Source organism: Sinocyclocheilus anshuiensis, unplaced genomic scaffold, assembly GCF_001515605.1.
Source record: "Sinocyclocheilus anshuiensis isolate Anshui unplaced genomic scaffold, SAMN03320099.WGS_v1.1 scaffold1563, whole genome shotgun sequence".
Lineage (NCBI taxonomy): Eukaryota > Metazoa > Chordata > Actinopteri > Cypriniformes > Cyprinidae > Sinocyclocheilus > Sinocyclocheilus anshuiensis.
In genome coordinates this window covers 344087-360320 of record NW_015552706.1, presented here as the reverse complement: position 1 = coordinate 360320, position 16234 = coordinate 344087, and the positions used below count along the sequence as shown (strand labels likewise).

At 35.9% G+C, this 16234-nt stretch overlaps 1 protein-coding gene across 1 annotated transcript; it reads right to left on the bottom strand.

Annotated features, from left to right (window-relative positions):
* Positions 1 to 747: 747 nt before the first annotated feature.
* Positions 748 to 13062, bottom strand: b4galnt2.1 (beta-1,4-N-acetyl-galactosaminyltransferase 2 (SID blood group), tandem duplication 1). The gene is made up of 12 exons (XM_016459467.1): positions 13011 to 13062; positions 10031 to 10159; positions 5451 to 5474; positions 5236 to 5361; positions 4610 to 4713; positions 4446 to 4492; positions 3922 to 4102; positions 3259 to 3345; positions 2868 to 3049; positions 2023 to 2166; positions 1051 to 1276; positions 748 to 929 (listed from the first exon to the last, which is right to left on the bottom strand). Exons 2-12 carry the CDS (start codon positions 10144 to 10146, stop codon positions 748 to 750), a joined length of 1419 nt encoding a protein of 472 aa, XP_016314953.1. The 5' UTR covers positions 10147 to 10159; positions 13011 to 13062.
* Positions 13063 to 16234: the final 3172 nt, after the last annotated feature.

The following is a 16234-nucleotide window of genomic DNA, read 5'->3' as shown; positions in this document are numbered from 1 at the left end:
GGTCCCCTGTCCCATAACACAATCCATCTGTAGGCAGGCAAGTGACACCAATCTGCTCATTCTAATCAACATGTCAAATACAATCAGAATAAACTGAAATCCACAATGACTGAGAAATGCAATCTTTGACCTACAAGGATCTTATATTTGGTCTTTTATCTGTGTGACGTCAACGCCAATTAAAGGCCTCATCTGAGTGATCCGTTATACGGAAGACAAGCCTCTGGCTTTAGCTAATCCCATCACAAGGTCTTGACTATCTTAATCCAAGAGATTAGACTCAGAGATGTCACTCTCACTCTCACTTTCACTATGAAATATAGAGCAAGGCTTCCTGTTTTTTTTTTTTTATTATTGTTTATATTTATAAGTTTTAAATAGCATGCTATACAATATTCATGTCCAAAAATGACTGAAATAAAACTATACTTTCTAAAAAAAAATTATAATAATACTAAAGAAAAACAAAATCACAGATTAAATGTTAACTGAGGTAGGAGCATTACACATTCATTCATCTGAACACAGTGCAGTAATTATATTACACCCCATTACAACAGTCCCTCCACTGTTATTGCTCTCCTAAAAACATTCTTATGTTTAGGACAGCTTGGGTCATGCAGCTCACTCTCTGTCCTCCGCTATTTGCATTGTCCTTTAGGTGACATGACTGGCAGATGTTTGCCACTTGATTAATCGATAATCAAATTCGATTATTTTCAAAAAATAATCACTAATTATTACTAATCAGTACTTGATGTAGTTAAGATAGTTCTTAAAGAAATGGTGAACCAGTTTTCTCACTTCTTCAGGTTTCCCTTGATTCCTATAAGAGTCATATTTGTCCTGTGCCCGATGTGTCTGGTGACCAACAGAAAGGCCTTTACAGGAGGCAACCAACAGCTTTCCAAGTCCGTCAATGAAGAACTCTGCAGTCAGTGGTGACGATCCACAGATGACATGGAAAAAAAGGATGGATTGAGAAGAATGAAATGTGCTTGGAATCAGTCAACGAAGATGTTTTACTGAAGTAAAACTTGGTACACTTACCGGTGTGACCAACTCTTTTCAGAAACGGGTCAAAGCCAACACTTCGCACCGCATCAGTCCTGGCCAAGAAATAATTAATGACACCATCCACTAGAAAGCAGCCATCATAGCCTGGAAGTGGCTGATGAAACCCTCTAATACGCCTTAGGCAGCCGCCGTCAGTCTCATCTCCCTCATCAAACTCCAGAACGAAGTAGAACTGATCACCTGACACCTCACCACCAAGCTAATCCAAGAAAAAGAGCTTTTACAACAAGTATATTCAGGGTATCTGCAGGATTTTAAAGCTCAAATTTAAGACTTTTTAAGACCTGCACAAATCAAATGAATACAAGCGGGGTAGGGCAATGTCTATGGTAAAATATTAAACTGTAAAATGACTGTAAAAAGTATGATTTACAGTTTAAATACAGGTTTTCACAAAAACTAAAAGTTTTATAAAATGATAAACTTCACATTTCAGCCTTTAAGCTATTTTTAAGAAAATGGATGAGTCAAAAGTATCAATTATTATATTAATTTCAACAATTATTATCATGCAATTATTATATAACATATAAATATATTTTACTCTCTTAATTGTTTAGGTTTTATAATGCATTATCTTCTTGTTGATCCACCAGTTCACATTTACAACGATTCCAAGGGCCCAACGAGGGAGAGGGGGCCCGGAACGCGATTTTTACAGAGGGGGTAGGAACTTGATCACAGAGGGGGCCAGAATCAATATGCTGTTCAGGGGGCCCAGAAACCATAGCGGCGCCCCTGCATTAAGCTATATCGCAATTCTTGTCTTTCCGTCCCCAAATTTAAGACCTCTTGAAATCATAATTAAGACTTTCTTGTACCATTTAAGACTTTTTATGGCCTTAAATCTGATACAACTAAATTTAAGACTTTTCAAGGACCTGCGGAAACCCTGATATTGCTCAAAGGCTTTTCATTCACAAAAGAATATCCTTTCATACTTACAATATCTAGTTCTGGAACCGCTTCCATTATCTCCACAAAACTCTCGATCCGTGTGCCATTCAAGAACACAAAGTCGTCATCAACCCACAAGAAGTATTTGGTTGTGAGCTGAGATACAGCCAGATTTCTGCCTGCAAACCAGCCCTGAGAAACCAAATAATCATCAGCAGTGACTAGGTACCAGGTCATCAACACTTAACGTCAAAAGGCCAAGTTACACTGAACCAACAGATGCAGACAAACGGCAACAGACATGTTAATTGGGTTTTGTCAGATCAATAAACCTGTCTGCTCCTGAGGTATAAGAAGCTGACAATAGGCACTTATTTTCGCAAACTGAACATGCTGAATCTGCATTTGTCGGGTTTTGGAATGTCTGAGAAGTGACATACTGTTCTCGGTCTGCTGTAGGCGTTAGTCTGCCTACATGTTGGCGTGGTGTGAATTGCCCTTAAAGTTCACTGGCTTTTTTCTAGGCTTGATTGTGTTTATGGGATATTTACGTGCATCTCTAGTTTTCTCTTCCTCTTCTCTAAAGCAGCGCAGCATGGCCTCGCCCCCTTTGCTGCCTTTTCCCGAGGGCGGGGTTTATCTGGGTTTGTTACGTCACGAACCCGGGAAGTAACTTGTTTTAGTCCCTACCAGCCGTTTTTGTAGGCATTAAACTGCCAGAATTTTAAAAGACGATATCTCGGTTGGCATTGAATCTTCAGCTTCGTAACATTGCAGATATTGTTTATGCTCAAACAGCAATATTACACACTAACTATCGCAATCAACCACCCCTTTAAGATGTGTAACATACAGCATTAGATCAATTGAAGTGATGATGTAGAAGCGTTTACCTGTGCAGGAGGCATGATGTAGTGCTCAATGTTGTTTCCAATCACATGCTCAGGCTTCAGGCTGTCATCCGCAACAATGATCTTGATCTTTGGGTAAAATTTCCTGATACTCTTGATGAGGATGTTCAGCTCCTTATACCTCAGAAAGGTCTTGGTTATTATGGTCACCTGTGAGTTGACATCTGAATTGTGAGAGAGACAAAAAGGTTCCTTAGAAAGTTTAACTGTGTACAAACTTTATTTATTTATTTATTTTTACCCAGGAAAATTAGATTTTTGTTTTACTTAGATATTATAAACTTTACAGTTGTTTATGTAAAAGCATAGGTATGCAGATGCCATGGTAATCATATATATATATATATATATATTTTTTTTTTTTGTGGTTTACCATTTCCTGGGTCATACAGAACAGGTACTGATGGTCTCCTAATCATGATTGGAAACATGGCCTTATGGTCCTCAAAAGAGAAATGAACTAAGGAAGAAGACATACTTCATAAGTCATTGTAATTATATTTTTTACAATTATAAGAAAATTTTTTTACAGTGATTAAATAGTGAATACATATATCTATTTAGATGGCCGTCTGTTTTTAATATGTATGATGGATTTTTTTAAAAGTTGCACTTAATCACAAAGGCCCGTTCACACCAAGAGAGATACTATAATGACACATTCCACAACAAAGCACGCATCTGCTGCTTTAAATGCTTGAACTCTTTAAAGGGATTCCACCCAAAATGAATATTTGCCTTTTAATTTATTCACCCTCAGGCCATCCAAAATGTAGAGGACTCAAAAATAGACAAAGTAACGCATCTGACAGCAATATTGTGTGTAAAATGTAAGTTGCTCCATATTAACTTCCTGTTTATTGAATGGTACTATAAAAGCAGATCACATCAGTCAAATTCACCAGGTTACACTGATTAACGTGAACTTGAGCATTAATCCTGCCTTTTCATCACTGTGTGCTTGAGCAACACACTTTACAAATTGAAGGCCTAAGTGTCTCTCCTGTAGTTGCTTTTATAATCAGATAGCCTTTACCCAAGTCTGATGTCCTGATGTGGTAGATGGTGCTGGTGTAGGTCACTCTGGACAGCAGATCATTGAGTTGTGTGAGGTTGTTGGATGAGATGGTCAGATTACTTTGACCCTGTCCTTCCACCTGATCTCCATCCAGAACATCCTCCACTGAGAGCACTCCACTCTTCACACTCAAAGACACCTGCAGACATCATTGTGATTAATGCAGATAAAGTACTTTCAAGTTCTTTCAAGTTTGCAAGATTTGATATTGAATGCTTAACAAAGTACAATCATAGTGAATGAATACCTCATGCACTCAGAAACTGGTAAATTTCACAAATAATTACAAAGAAATGGCAAAGTGCACACTGAATTACACTTGACACTTCGAAGTAACAGAGTGAAATAGTATTCTCTTGTAAAACATACTCAAACTTTTATTTAGAACTGCAAAATGAAAAATCTTTGTACACTGTACTACCTACAATTTTACCTAGCCTATATTAAAAAACAGAAAGCACAAAGGGCATTGTTTGCTCAACCTTGTACACCTCACTCTTGCCTCTCCCTTGTGTTTGAAGAGCAAGACCTGAAATGATGATATAAAAAAAACAATTCACTTAATAGATCAAAGAAAAAAATGATTTTGCAACATGGTTTAATACACTTTTAAGCATGACTCAGTTAACAGGAAACATATGCTAACCTGGTATCATACTTTTCTTCAGAGGAGCTACCTTGAAACCTGTAATTGGATATTGGAGAGGAGAGTTGGCCGGGGCGATAATAATATCTGCATTTGTCTTTCTCCTGAAAAAAAAAGGCATGAAAAATACAACAATTTTGGAAAAAACTGTATAAATGGCTCTCAAAAAGTCTAATGAAAGAATGATCATTGGAATGTTCGAGCGCACCCTTGCTAAGAGATAATATGATGGAGCAAGTCAGTCCTCAATGAGAGATGTACCTCAAAACAACAAAGATATGCAGATAAAGGTCAAAATGCTCTAAAAATATGATGACTTTCAGAAATGTGCTGAAATTAAATGTGCATGGTTGCCCTCTGGCCAGAGCTACAGAGCACTAAGCACTAACTTTCATCTGTAAATAGCACATTTGTCTGTTTTATTTCACTTAATTGCCTTCAGTTATATGTATGTCTGCATTCTGTCTGTACTTTATGTACTGGAAGCTCCTGTCACCAAGACAATTTCCTTGTGTGTTAATCACACTCTTTCTGATTATGATTTAATGTGATACTCATGACAGATGACAACATGACATGGTGTTGTGTTACAGGACTGTGGGCGAGATGAAGAGAAATCTAGTAACCTGAGTTGGTGTTGCTTGTACTCATTCGCTCTGTGTTCCAGAATGTTATCCAGTTGATCTGGCACTAATTGTCTGGTGAGTTCATCTCCATGGCAAGAGACATTTGGCTGGAGGAGTTCCGTCAAACTTGACAAACATGTAATGACCACAGGTTATGCAGAGCATCTAAACTGGAACTACTTAAGATTAATTAGGAAAAGTTAAATGACACTTACCTTGAGATTTTATCTTGTTCAGGGCTTGCACCGTTGAATAGAATAAAGTAAGCAGATGTAATCGCATTGCTCAATAAATAGACTAATGGAGGTTAAGGTACAGACTAGTTATAGAATGCAACACTGATCACAAGTAGAAGAAACTGAAAAATTCCAACAATTTTACAAATGGGTGTTTCTTCGAATTTGACCACTTTTATGCCACAGGGTTTTTGTTATTGTCATTGTTATTATTTAAAAAAGAGAATTTTTGTTTTTGTTGTTATTGAATGGTCACATTTCAACTTTCAGTTTTCTCTGGTCCTTGATGACTAACCTTACATCCGTCATATAATATAAATTATGATACATTTAAAATCAATTGTATCGATCAGTAACAATTGTGAACAGAACTTATTTATTTTATATATTTATTATTATTTTTTGTGCATACTTTTTTACCAAATTATGCAAAAAAATTATATTATTTAAATGTGTGTATTTAGTATACATGAAATGCTCAAATTAGCTTGATTTAGATTGACCATTTATGTTCAGTTCATTTATGTTCCTGGGACTCTTGGTTTGTAGTTTACTCTCTTCCTCTTCTGTATCTGAATTCTAGTTCTCTGTTTATTTCCTTGGTTTCGCATTTGTTTCTTTGATTACGGATTTAATCTACCTGTGTGTATTTCCTTGTTCTTACATGTGTGTTTATAGCCCTCTGTTTTCAGTTTAGCTTGTCGGCTGTTGTCTTTGTGTGTAAGTATCTGTGGTTCTTTGTGACTTATCGACTTATCGTCTTTCACATCAATAAAAGTACAATATAATACCAATTATATCACAACATCATATGAGCACTTGCCTACAGGGCTCCCAAACACAATTAGGCAAGCAAAAAAAAGTGTAATGCTGCAGAGATCAGAGGTATTTTTGAATAAACTGTATTTATGAGGAAACAGCTTATTATTTAATGAATCATCAGCCTATCTGCTAATCTTCAACATGTTTGCCATTAAACATTCATTTTGGTTTGTTCTATCACTTGCTCAACAGGATCCTCTGTAGTGAATGGGTGTTGTCAGAATGAGAGTTCAAACAGCTGATAAAAACATCGCAACAATTCACAAGTAATCCACACCACTCCGGTCCAGTCTATCAGTTAACGGCTAGTAAAGTGAAAAGATATTGGTAACACTTTACAATAAGGGTACATGAATAATCACATACTAATGCCTAAATCAATACTTAATTCATCATATACTGATTATTAAAGGTGTTAACTAATCATGAACTAATGAAGAGCTATCCTTAACTACGACTGGAGTCACATGGATTCACGCATGAATAACGGCAGCCTTAACTACATGTTTGATAGTTAATGCATTAAGTAACATTTGTTGGTAAACTAAATCAAACAGCCTCTTTGAAAAAGGAATAAGAAATACTCTGACTTTGAAATTAATTTAAATAATGTAATATCATAATTTGAGAATGATTCCTAAAGAAATGGCCAAACTAGAAACATGCAGGTAAGGTCAGAATGTTTGCTGGGTGTCAGTACAGTTCACTCTCCATCCAGACGCAGGCCGTGATGATCCTCCTCTCTCTGGCTTCTTGAAAAGCCACACCACATCTCTTAATCGGGTTCAGTACTCACTGTGTTAGTACATGTGTATTTGATAGAAAGTATAAAATAAATCATGTGCTGAGTTTAGTAAGTAGTTAACCGTTAATTGTTTATGACTGGGCCCCCTCAAGTAAAGTCATGTCAAAATAATGCATTAACAAGCCATGAGTAGATGTCAGTGTATGGATAGTTAATAATGAATTCATTATTATGGCCCCTCTCAAATAAAGTCATGGCAAAACAATGCATTAACAAACCATGAGTTGATGTTAGTTTATGGCTAGTTAATAATGAGTTAGTAATGATGGGCCCCTCAAAGTAAAGTCATGACACAATAACAAATCATCAAATAAAATACCATTAAACATGCAGTAAGAGTCATCTTTATTTCTTTAAACCACCAGTACAACAAACAAAGATAAAGGTTATGTATAGTTCTTTTATTTACATTTATTTACATCATTAAACATATACGGACTCAAAATTACTGGATCGTTATACAGTAATTATAACAGCAATGTGTTTGTCGTTTTAATTGTATGCTTCCATTAGCTTAATTTGGACGCGCCATATTTGACCTTAATATTTTTCCTCATCTGTATCTTTACAGGTATGTTTGGGCTTTTTTTTTTTCTTTCTTTTTTTTTTGAGTCCATATACGTTATGTTTAATGATGTAAACAAATGTAAATAAAAGAACTATAAATAACCTTTATCTTTGTTTGTTGTACTGGTGGTTTAAAGGAATAAAGATGACTTACTGCATGTTTAATGGCATTTTATTTGATGATTTGTTATTGTCATTGTGTCATGACTTTACTTTGAGGGGCCAGAGAGAAGTCAGAGAGCGGAGGTACAGGATCATCACGGCCTGCGTCTGGATGGAGAGTGAACTGAACTGACACCCAGCACTAATGATTATTAAAGGTGTTAACTAATCATGAACTAATGAAGAGCTATCCTTAACTACGACTGGAGTCACATGGATTCACGCATGAATAACGGCAGCCTTAACTACATGTTTGATAGTTAATGCATTAAGTAACATTTGTTGGTAAACTAAATCAAACAGCCTCTTTGAAAAAGGAATAAGAAATACTCTGACTTTGAAATTAATTTAAATAATGTAATATCATAATTTGAGAATGATTCCTAAAGAAATGGCCAAACTAGAAACATGCAGGTAAGGTCAGAATGTTTGCTGGGTGTCAGTACAGTTCACTCTCCATCCAGACGCAGGCCGTGATGATCCTCCTCTCTCTGGCTTCTTGAAAAGCCACACCACATCTCTTAATCGGGTTCAGTACTCACTGTGTTAGTACATGTGTATTTGATAGAAAGTATAAAATAAATCATGTGCTGAGTTTAGTAAGTAGTTAACCGTTAATTGTTTATGACTGGGCCCCCTCAAGTAAAGTCATGTCAAAATAATGCATTAACAAGCCATGAGTAGATGTCAGTGTATGGATAGTTAATAATGAATTCATTATTATGGCCCCTCTCAAATAAAGTCATGGCAAAACAATGCATTAACAAACCATGAGTTGATGTTAGTTTATGGCTAGTTAATAATGAGTTAGTAATGATGGGCCCCTCAAAGTAAAGTCATGACACAATAACAAATCATCAAATAAAATACCATTAAACATGCAGTAAGAGTCATCTTTATTTCTTTAAACCACCAGTACAACAAACAAAGATAAAGGTTATGTATAGTTCTTTTATTTACATTTATTTACATCATTAAACATATACGGACTCAAAATTACTGGATCGTTATACAGTAATTATAACAGCAATGTGTTTGTCGTTTTAATTGTATGCTTCCATTAGCTTAATTTGGACGCGCCATATTTGACCTTAATATTTTTCCTCATCTGTATCTTTACAGGTATGTTTGGGCTTTTTTTTTTTCTTTCTTTTTTTTTTGAGTCCATATACGTTATGTTTAATGATGTAAACAAATGTAAATAAAAGAACTATAAATAACCTTTATCTTTGTTTGTTGTACTGGTGGTTTAAAGGAATAAAGATGACTTACTGCATGTTTAATGGCATTTTATTTGATGATTTGTTATTGTCATTGTGTCATGACTTTACTTTGAGGGGCCAGAGAGAAGTCAGAGAGCGGAGGTACAGGATCATCACGGCCTGCGTCTGGATGGAGAGTGAACTGAACTGACACCCAGCAAACGTTCTGACCTTACCTGCATGTTTCTAGTTTGGCCATTTCTTTAGGAATCATTCTACAAATATTCTTTGTAGGTTTTGAGTTTTTATTTATTTATTTAGCTGCATATACGTCACAGCAGAGTGAGTTTAAAGGGAAAGAGAACAACACAAAACAGACAAGATCAGTTATTAGTGTATTTAATATTTTCTACGCTTGATGAGGAAGATCAACCTTCGCCACACAGTAACGATTACGACAATGCTGAAGATGTCAAAAGCTCAAATTATGATATTACATGATTTAAATTCATTTCAAAGTCAGAGTATTTCTTATTCCTTTTTCAAAGAGGCTGTTTGATTTAGTTTACCAATAAATGTTACTTAATGCATTAACTATCAAACATGTAGTTAAGGCTGCCGTTATTCATGCGTGAATCCATGTGACTCCAGTCGTAGTTAAGGATAGCTCTTCATTAGTTCATGATTAGTTAACACCTTTAATAATCATTAGTATATGATGAATTAAGTATTGATTTAGGCATTAGTACGTGATTATTCATGTACCCTTATTGTAAAGTGTTACTGATACAAACTGCAGTGTTGGGGATACTCCAGGAATGTGATTGTGAACTGTTGTAAAAGGTCAGAGGGTTATAATTCCTGATAGTTGAAGAAACACCCGGTTACTAAAATAACCACTGTGCACAGGTTGCTCTAAAATCATTGTAAATCATTTTGAGAATTTTCTGAATAACAAGAAACTAACTAAGAGAAATAAATATGAAAAAAGGACTGCATACCTGGGTGCTATGCTTTTCATGACGTTCAACACGCCACTTTGTATAAAGTAGATGCTCAGTCCAGTACCAAGAAAAATAAGGAACAAAATAAGGCGGATGTTCCTCATGCACTCCATTATGGGGGATGATCTGAAAGAACAGAGAGAAACTGTCACAAAGCAAGGCCAGACACAACAGGTAAGTGCAAAACAGGATGGTTTATTGACTGGGTAAGTGGATGACTGGAATAGGTGAGTTAAAGGCAGGTGAATGTCAACACAGTGAATGGTTCCAAGGTGCTTGTCTGAGTTCTGATGGAGAGGATCGTATGCCGGTTACGTTGGAGATCGTATAGCCGTTTCCAAGGAGTCGTTGGAGGATCGTGGGAGGAACAGCAGGTAATTCGTTCTAGGAGAATTTGGCAGAGAGAGTCCAGAGTAGTTCTTAGGAGTGAACGGTAGACCGGCAGAACTCAGGTGACTGTGATCGGGTAATTATCCTGGATGGTGACTGAAGTGACTGTGATGAATCCCTGACAGAAACATGAAGCAATGGGTCAAGTGAGAAGGGAACAGGAAAGGGAAGGCCACACAAGCTGGGATTCACACTGCGTTTGTTTGATGCGCAGCTGCGTCATAAGAACACGGCTCCCAAACAGATGATGTGTCCCAATGTGCCTCCTTATATGCCCTTAAAGTATGTACTCTTTTTGTTAAAAAAAACAAAACAAAAGTACAAACTTTTGAGTGTGAAGTAGAAGAGTAGGCAAGTTTGGGACATATATACTATCACATCATACAATTGCGTCTTTAACGGACCACTCTGTCACATAATTACACGCACCCTGTCACTGTAAACGGGCCTGTCATCGTCTTGTCACAGTTAACATCCTCCACATTTCATTTCATTTAACTTCCTACCATATTGGAGAGAAAAGAAGTAGCACATTGATCTGCCAGCCGTGGGTCTTTATACAGAGAACTCTGCTCATTTTTTTGCATAATGATGCATTTAAAAGTTAACGGTCAAATAGATGTTTATAAAAGTTCACATAGTTGCAGATTAAATATAACACAGATAACATTAAATAAATATTTTTACCAGGTTAAATGTTGATTATTAGTAACTCAAACCCCTTTATCTAAACCTCTCTACTTAACTGTCAGTCGCGCACATGTTTGTAGTTTTTTTAACGCATTTTATTTGTATTTGTAGCTCTGAACCGAATCATTCGCCAAAGCGCAATGGATTGTGGGTAATATTAGCCAAGTGTGCATGGATCCACACTTCAAAAATCTATCTGAAATAGTAGACCATCCGGGGACTTCTGGCATACTCTTTTTTTAACATACTACTTACTGTATGCTTTGGGACACACTTATTCTAATCTCACATACTATTTAGGATGGATAGTATGAACATTGGGAAGCAGAGACACACTTCTTAGAAATGCTACAAAGGCTTAAATGAGTAAATTTTAAGTGCATATTTCTGCAAAAAGTGCATTTTGACAACATTTACTCTGGTCACCCGTCACATTCCTGTGCCATATTTGAGTGCCGCCCATGAGCTTATAGAGCGTTTGCACCTACGTCACGGTTTGTTCAGTTAGCCGGATGTGCGGCCATATTGGAGATACTCGATTGTAAAAAACAGCGTGGATTGCATAGTTAAAGTACTACTGAAGACATTGTTCTACTAGTTTATGATGTCTAAACCATGGAAAAAACATGTGGAATCTGCTAAATCATATAGAGAAGGAATTAGTAAGCAGGAAAGGGTGTGATATTTTGACAAACTAAAGTCAATAGGTGGTAAAGATCCATACAAGCGTGCTTCTTTGGCTCCTAGAATACAATAATAATAAACATAGCACCATTATCTAAATAGGCAGTTGTAGCCTAATGGTCAGAGAGTCGGACTTGTAACCCGAAGGTCACAGGTTTGAGTCTCAGTACCGACGGGAGTTGTAAGTGGAGAAATGAATGTACAGCGCTCTCTTTACTCTGGAGCGTTGGCGCAAATGGCTGCTCACTGCTCCGTGTGTGTGTGTGTTCACTACTCACTGCTAGGATGGGTCTTTCCTCGGACAGTTCTTTTGCACTCTTCTCCTTGATTTGTCTACATTTGGCAGTCAATAGTTCTCCATATGTTTGTCCCGGTCCAACCGATTAATACAGCCCAAAACACGACAATACGGCAGACTTCCGGATTGATGACGTCAGTCCTTTTTTAACATGTCTGGCCACTGATTCAGTCACAAAATCCAATCATGAAAGCTAGTAGTCAATCCAATCTACGTAAGTGCACACATCTCTTTATCATCAATAAAAAAAGCAGCCAAGAAAGCCATCATCGCCGCTTCTCGTTCATCATTTACTGTCTCGTACAAGCATGAATTAGCAAAAACCCGAAAGTAAGATGCATTTACCAGTATCAAATTATCGTTTCAGAAGAGCAGTAAAGTCAAGTCTTTTTAAAACCTCTTACTAATCTTTGCTGCTTTCTCTTGCTTCTCTTGTGCTCATGTTTAAGATACCCAGGTCCTTCTCGTCCAGTGACCGGAATAGACCATATCACTTTACACTGCACCACCAAGCTAGAGGTAGAGGTTGAATTTTTAAGTTTGCTTGGATGGGTCTTTCACGTCTTTCCTCGGACAGTTCTTTTGCACTCTTCTCCTTGATTTGTCAACATTTGGCAGTCAATAGTTCTCCATATGTTTGTCCCGGTCCAACCGATTAATACAGCCCAAAACACGACAATACGGCAGACTTCCGGATTGATGACGTCAGTCCTTTTTTAACATGTCTGGCCACTGATTCAGTCACAAAATCCAATTATGAAAGCTAGTAGTCAATCCAATCTACGTAAGTGCACACATCTCTTTATCATCAATAAAAAAAGCAGCCAAGAAAGCCATCATCGCCGCTTCTCGTTCATCATTTACTGTCTCGTACAAGCATGAATTAGCAAAAACCCGAAAGTAAGATGCACTTACCAGTATGAAATTATCGTTTCAGAAGAGTAGTAAAGTCAAGTCTTTTTAAAACCTCTTACTAATCTTTGCTGCTTTCTCGTTTCTATTGTTCTAATGTTTAAGATACCCAGTTCCTGCTTGTCCAGTGGAACCGGAATAGACCTGCTCTGCACCACCAAGCTAGAGGTAGAGTGAATGTGCATCAAATTTCATGCACACTAATGTTAACATAGTGCATTGGCAAATTGAAGGAGTGGAAAATCTGCAGAGTAATGGACAAAGTCCAAACAGTTATGAGTAGAACCACCCAGACCCCAGACACGCTTCTACTAAAAATGTCTATCTCTCATCAGCTGGCCACATCACATTCTGATTCTAATCTTTTTCATTGCCTTTACAAAGCTTGCAAGTCTGTGTCTTATTCTTGATACAGTGGGATGAAAGTGAAATAAGTGTTTGTGAGCTTTATGTTAATCTATTATGTAAAAACACAAGACATTCAAAGCTATACACCAAAAATATTTTAAATAATAAAAATATAGTTTAGTGTAGTTTTTCCCCTCAACTTTATAGCATTGAATAAAGTGAGTGATAAAATCTCAAATTTCAGTTTAAAGAGTAACTTCTCCTTACGAATTTTATGCTATTTGAATGGAACTTTAAATGAACCATATACAAAGTCATTGAACAGTTGCACATGGTAGACTTTCAATTTTCAATACCTAATCAGACAGCTTGGCTTAATCATGCATTTTTTATAAAACTAGAGACATAGCCACACAGAGATATTAATGCTTGCTACATAAAACATGATAAAACTGTGAAAAAGGTAACCACATTAACACATGAACCACATATAACTTCATGCTATGGTTGTCTGTTAAAAATCAGAAAGGGCAATAGTGAACGCACCTTTCACAGACATTATTTCCTCTATATAACTAGATGCATTTCACACACAATACACTGAGATCATGGTGTTAAAATCATCAGTATCTTGACTCCACAAGTAAAGAATAAGGCTGTAAAATATTATCATGTTTGATTATTTAATAAAGCAAAAAAAAAAAAGATGAAATAACAAGCTGCTCTTCATATTACAAACAAGAAGACACCACTTTCCTCAACGGACAACATTTCTGAGTATTCTTACATAATCTGCAAACTCGACAGGCTCAGCTCATCACATTCCTTGCTAGGTTTCAAATATAACCTCTTAAGACCCTGCGGCCTCATATGAGGACATTATATTTTTGTGAATTTCTCTGAGACTGTACATGCCACAGTTTTAAGTCTGGGTGTCCTGTACAAAGCACATTCAGGGCATTTCAGAGTTACTAAATGTTTGGATGTTTCACCATGACCAACCCCTCTCCTTGGTCTTCAAAAATTTCTGAAATTAATTTAGTGACACTCTTATGGAAATATGATAATATTTTGCAATTATCATTTAAATCTGACTAATTTTTAAAATGTGTGTCATAAATCAACATCTCAGGAAAATGTTGTGGGGTTTCAAATCAAAATATGACTTTCTGTTACGAAACAGGACGTTGATTTCATACATGTCCTCATATGAGGACACCGGGACTAAAAGTATGTTTATTACGCATTTTGGGAGACATAACAAATGAACAGGGAAAGAAATTATATTTCTATATTCTATGAAATATTATATATTATTATATGACCCCGATGGACATCATAATGTTACATCTCACCCCAGGGTATGTTACAACTAACCAAGACTATGGGGTGAAGTGTAACATTTCACTCCTTGTGTTTGAATCTAAACCATTCATTATCTGTATATGCTGCAAAGATATCAGCTACGCCATTTAACCTCTTAAGACCCTGTGGCCTCATATGAGGACATTATATTTTTGTGAATTTCTCTGAGACTGTACATGCCACAGTTTTAAGTCTGGGTGTCCTGTACAAAGCACATTCAGGGCATTTCAGAGTTACTAAATGTTTGGATGTTTCACCATGACCAACCCCTCTCCTTGGTCTTCAAAAATTTCTGAAATTAATTTAGTGACACTCTTATGGAAATATGATAATATTTTGCAATTATCATTTAAATCTGACTAATTTTTAAAATGTGTGTCATAAATCAACATCTCAGGAAAATGTTGTGGGGTTTCAGCATAACTTATGAATGAAATATCTTTTTTTAATATATATTTTTTTTACATTATTTTTAATACTCTAAACAATGTAAAGACATGGAAAAAAACTAACTTTTTCCTAAAACTTTTTTCTTGGGTCTTAAGAGGATAAAACAGCTCATACATTTTCAGTTTCTATTCCTCATGTTTTCCCTTCAAGGCACAGGCTAATATCTGAGACCAAACCTCAAAGCAAAGTTCTTAAGTGCCACTCACTTCAAGCATTATTTAAAATTTCACAGTACTTGTAAGGTTATAATGGACAACTCGATTTAAACATCTCACAAATAATAAAATAGTAAAATACCAATTGTTTTGCTCGTTGCCATCATTTTAGCTCATCGCTGTTAAATGACAGTCATAAGAATGATTATATTTGCTCTTTTTATGTATTGCATTTTATAGTTAATAACAATGTAACATGAAATATTATGCTGATACAGATGAAATGCTGAAGTGTGCAGTAGCATTGAGTGAGGTGTTCTGAATCAACAGAAAGGGGTCAACAGATGACAAACACACACACAAAAAGTAAAAGAAGTAAAATAAATTAAGAAAGAATGAATGAATGAACCAATGAGAAAAAACGCTTTGTCTGTTGTGTATGCAAATATGCAAACATTGAGTTCTTCCAGCCATATTGAAAAATAAAGTGGAAATAAAGTGTTTTTCAGTTTTCCCTGTATGTATTTCAACTTATATTAAGAAAAATTATATTTTATATTAAGAAAGTTATAACCTTAATAAGATTAATTTAGAGCTATTAAAGGAATTTCAAGACAATGGTAGTGCATTCATTACATCTATTTTGTGTTATTTTTTTCTTTAATTATTAATGTACAAGTGTCAAATGCTAATATTCAATGCTATCACGTTATTAATATTCAGCTGTGTTCATCTATATTCAGATGTGTTAATTACATTTTCCCTTGTCAATGAAAAAAAAAAAATAAATAAAATAAAAAGTACGTAATTGACAAGACATGTCAGTTGTATTCATGTAAATCTAGTACAGGCTATAAGGTATTTTAAGAACAGACAGAGAGAATATTAATATATATATATATATATATA

Bases quoted from the DNA above. Each gene is read 5' to 3' on its own strand.
- b4galnt2.1 (XM_016459467.1), bottom strand. From the start codon at position 10,146: ATGGAGTGCATGAGGAACATCCGCCTTATTTTGTTCCTTATTTTTCTT. The intron at 5,362-5,450 runs GTAAGTGTCATT...ATGTTTGTCAAG, and splicing joins GAACAAGATAAAATCTCAAG to TTTGACGGAACTCCTCCAGC. The intron at 4,714-5,235 runs GTTACTAGATTT...TTTTTTTTTCAG, and splicing joins TACAAGCAACACCAACTCAG to GAGAAAGACAAATGCAGATA.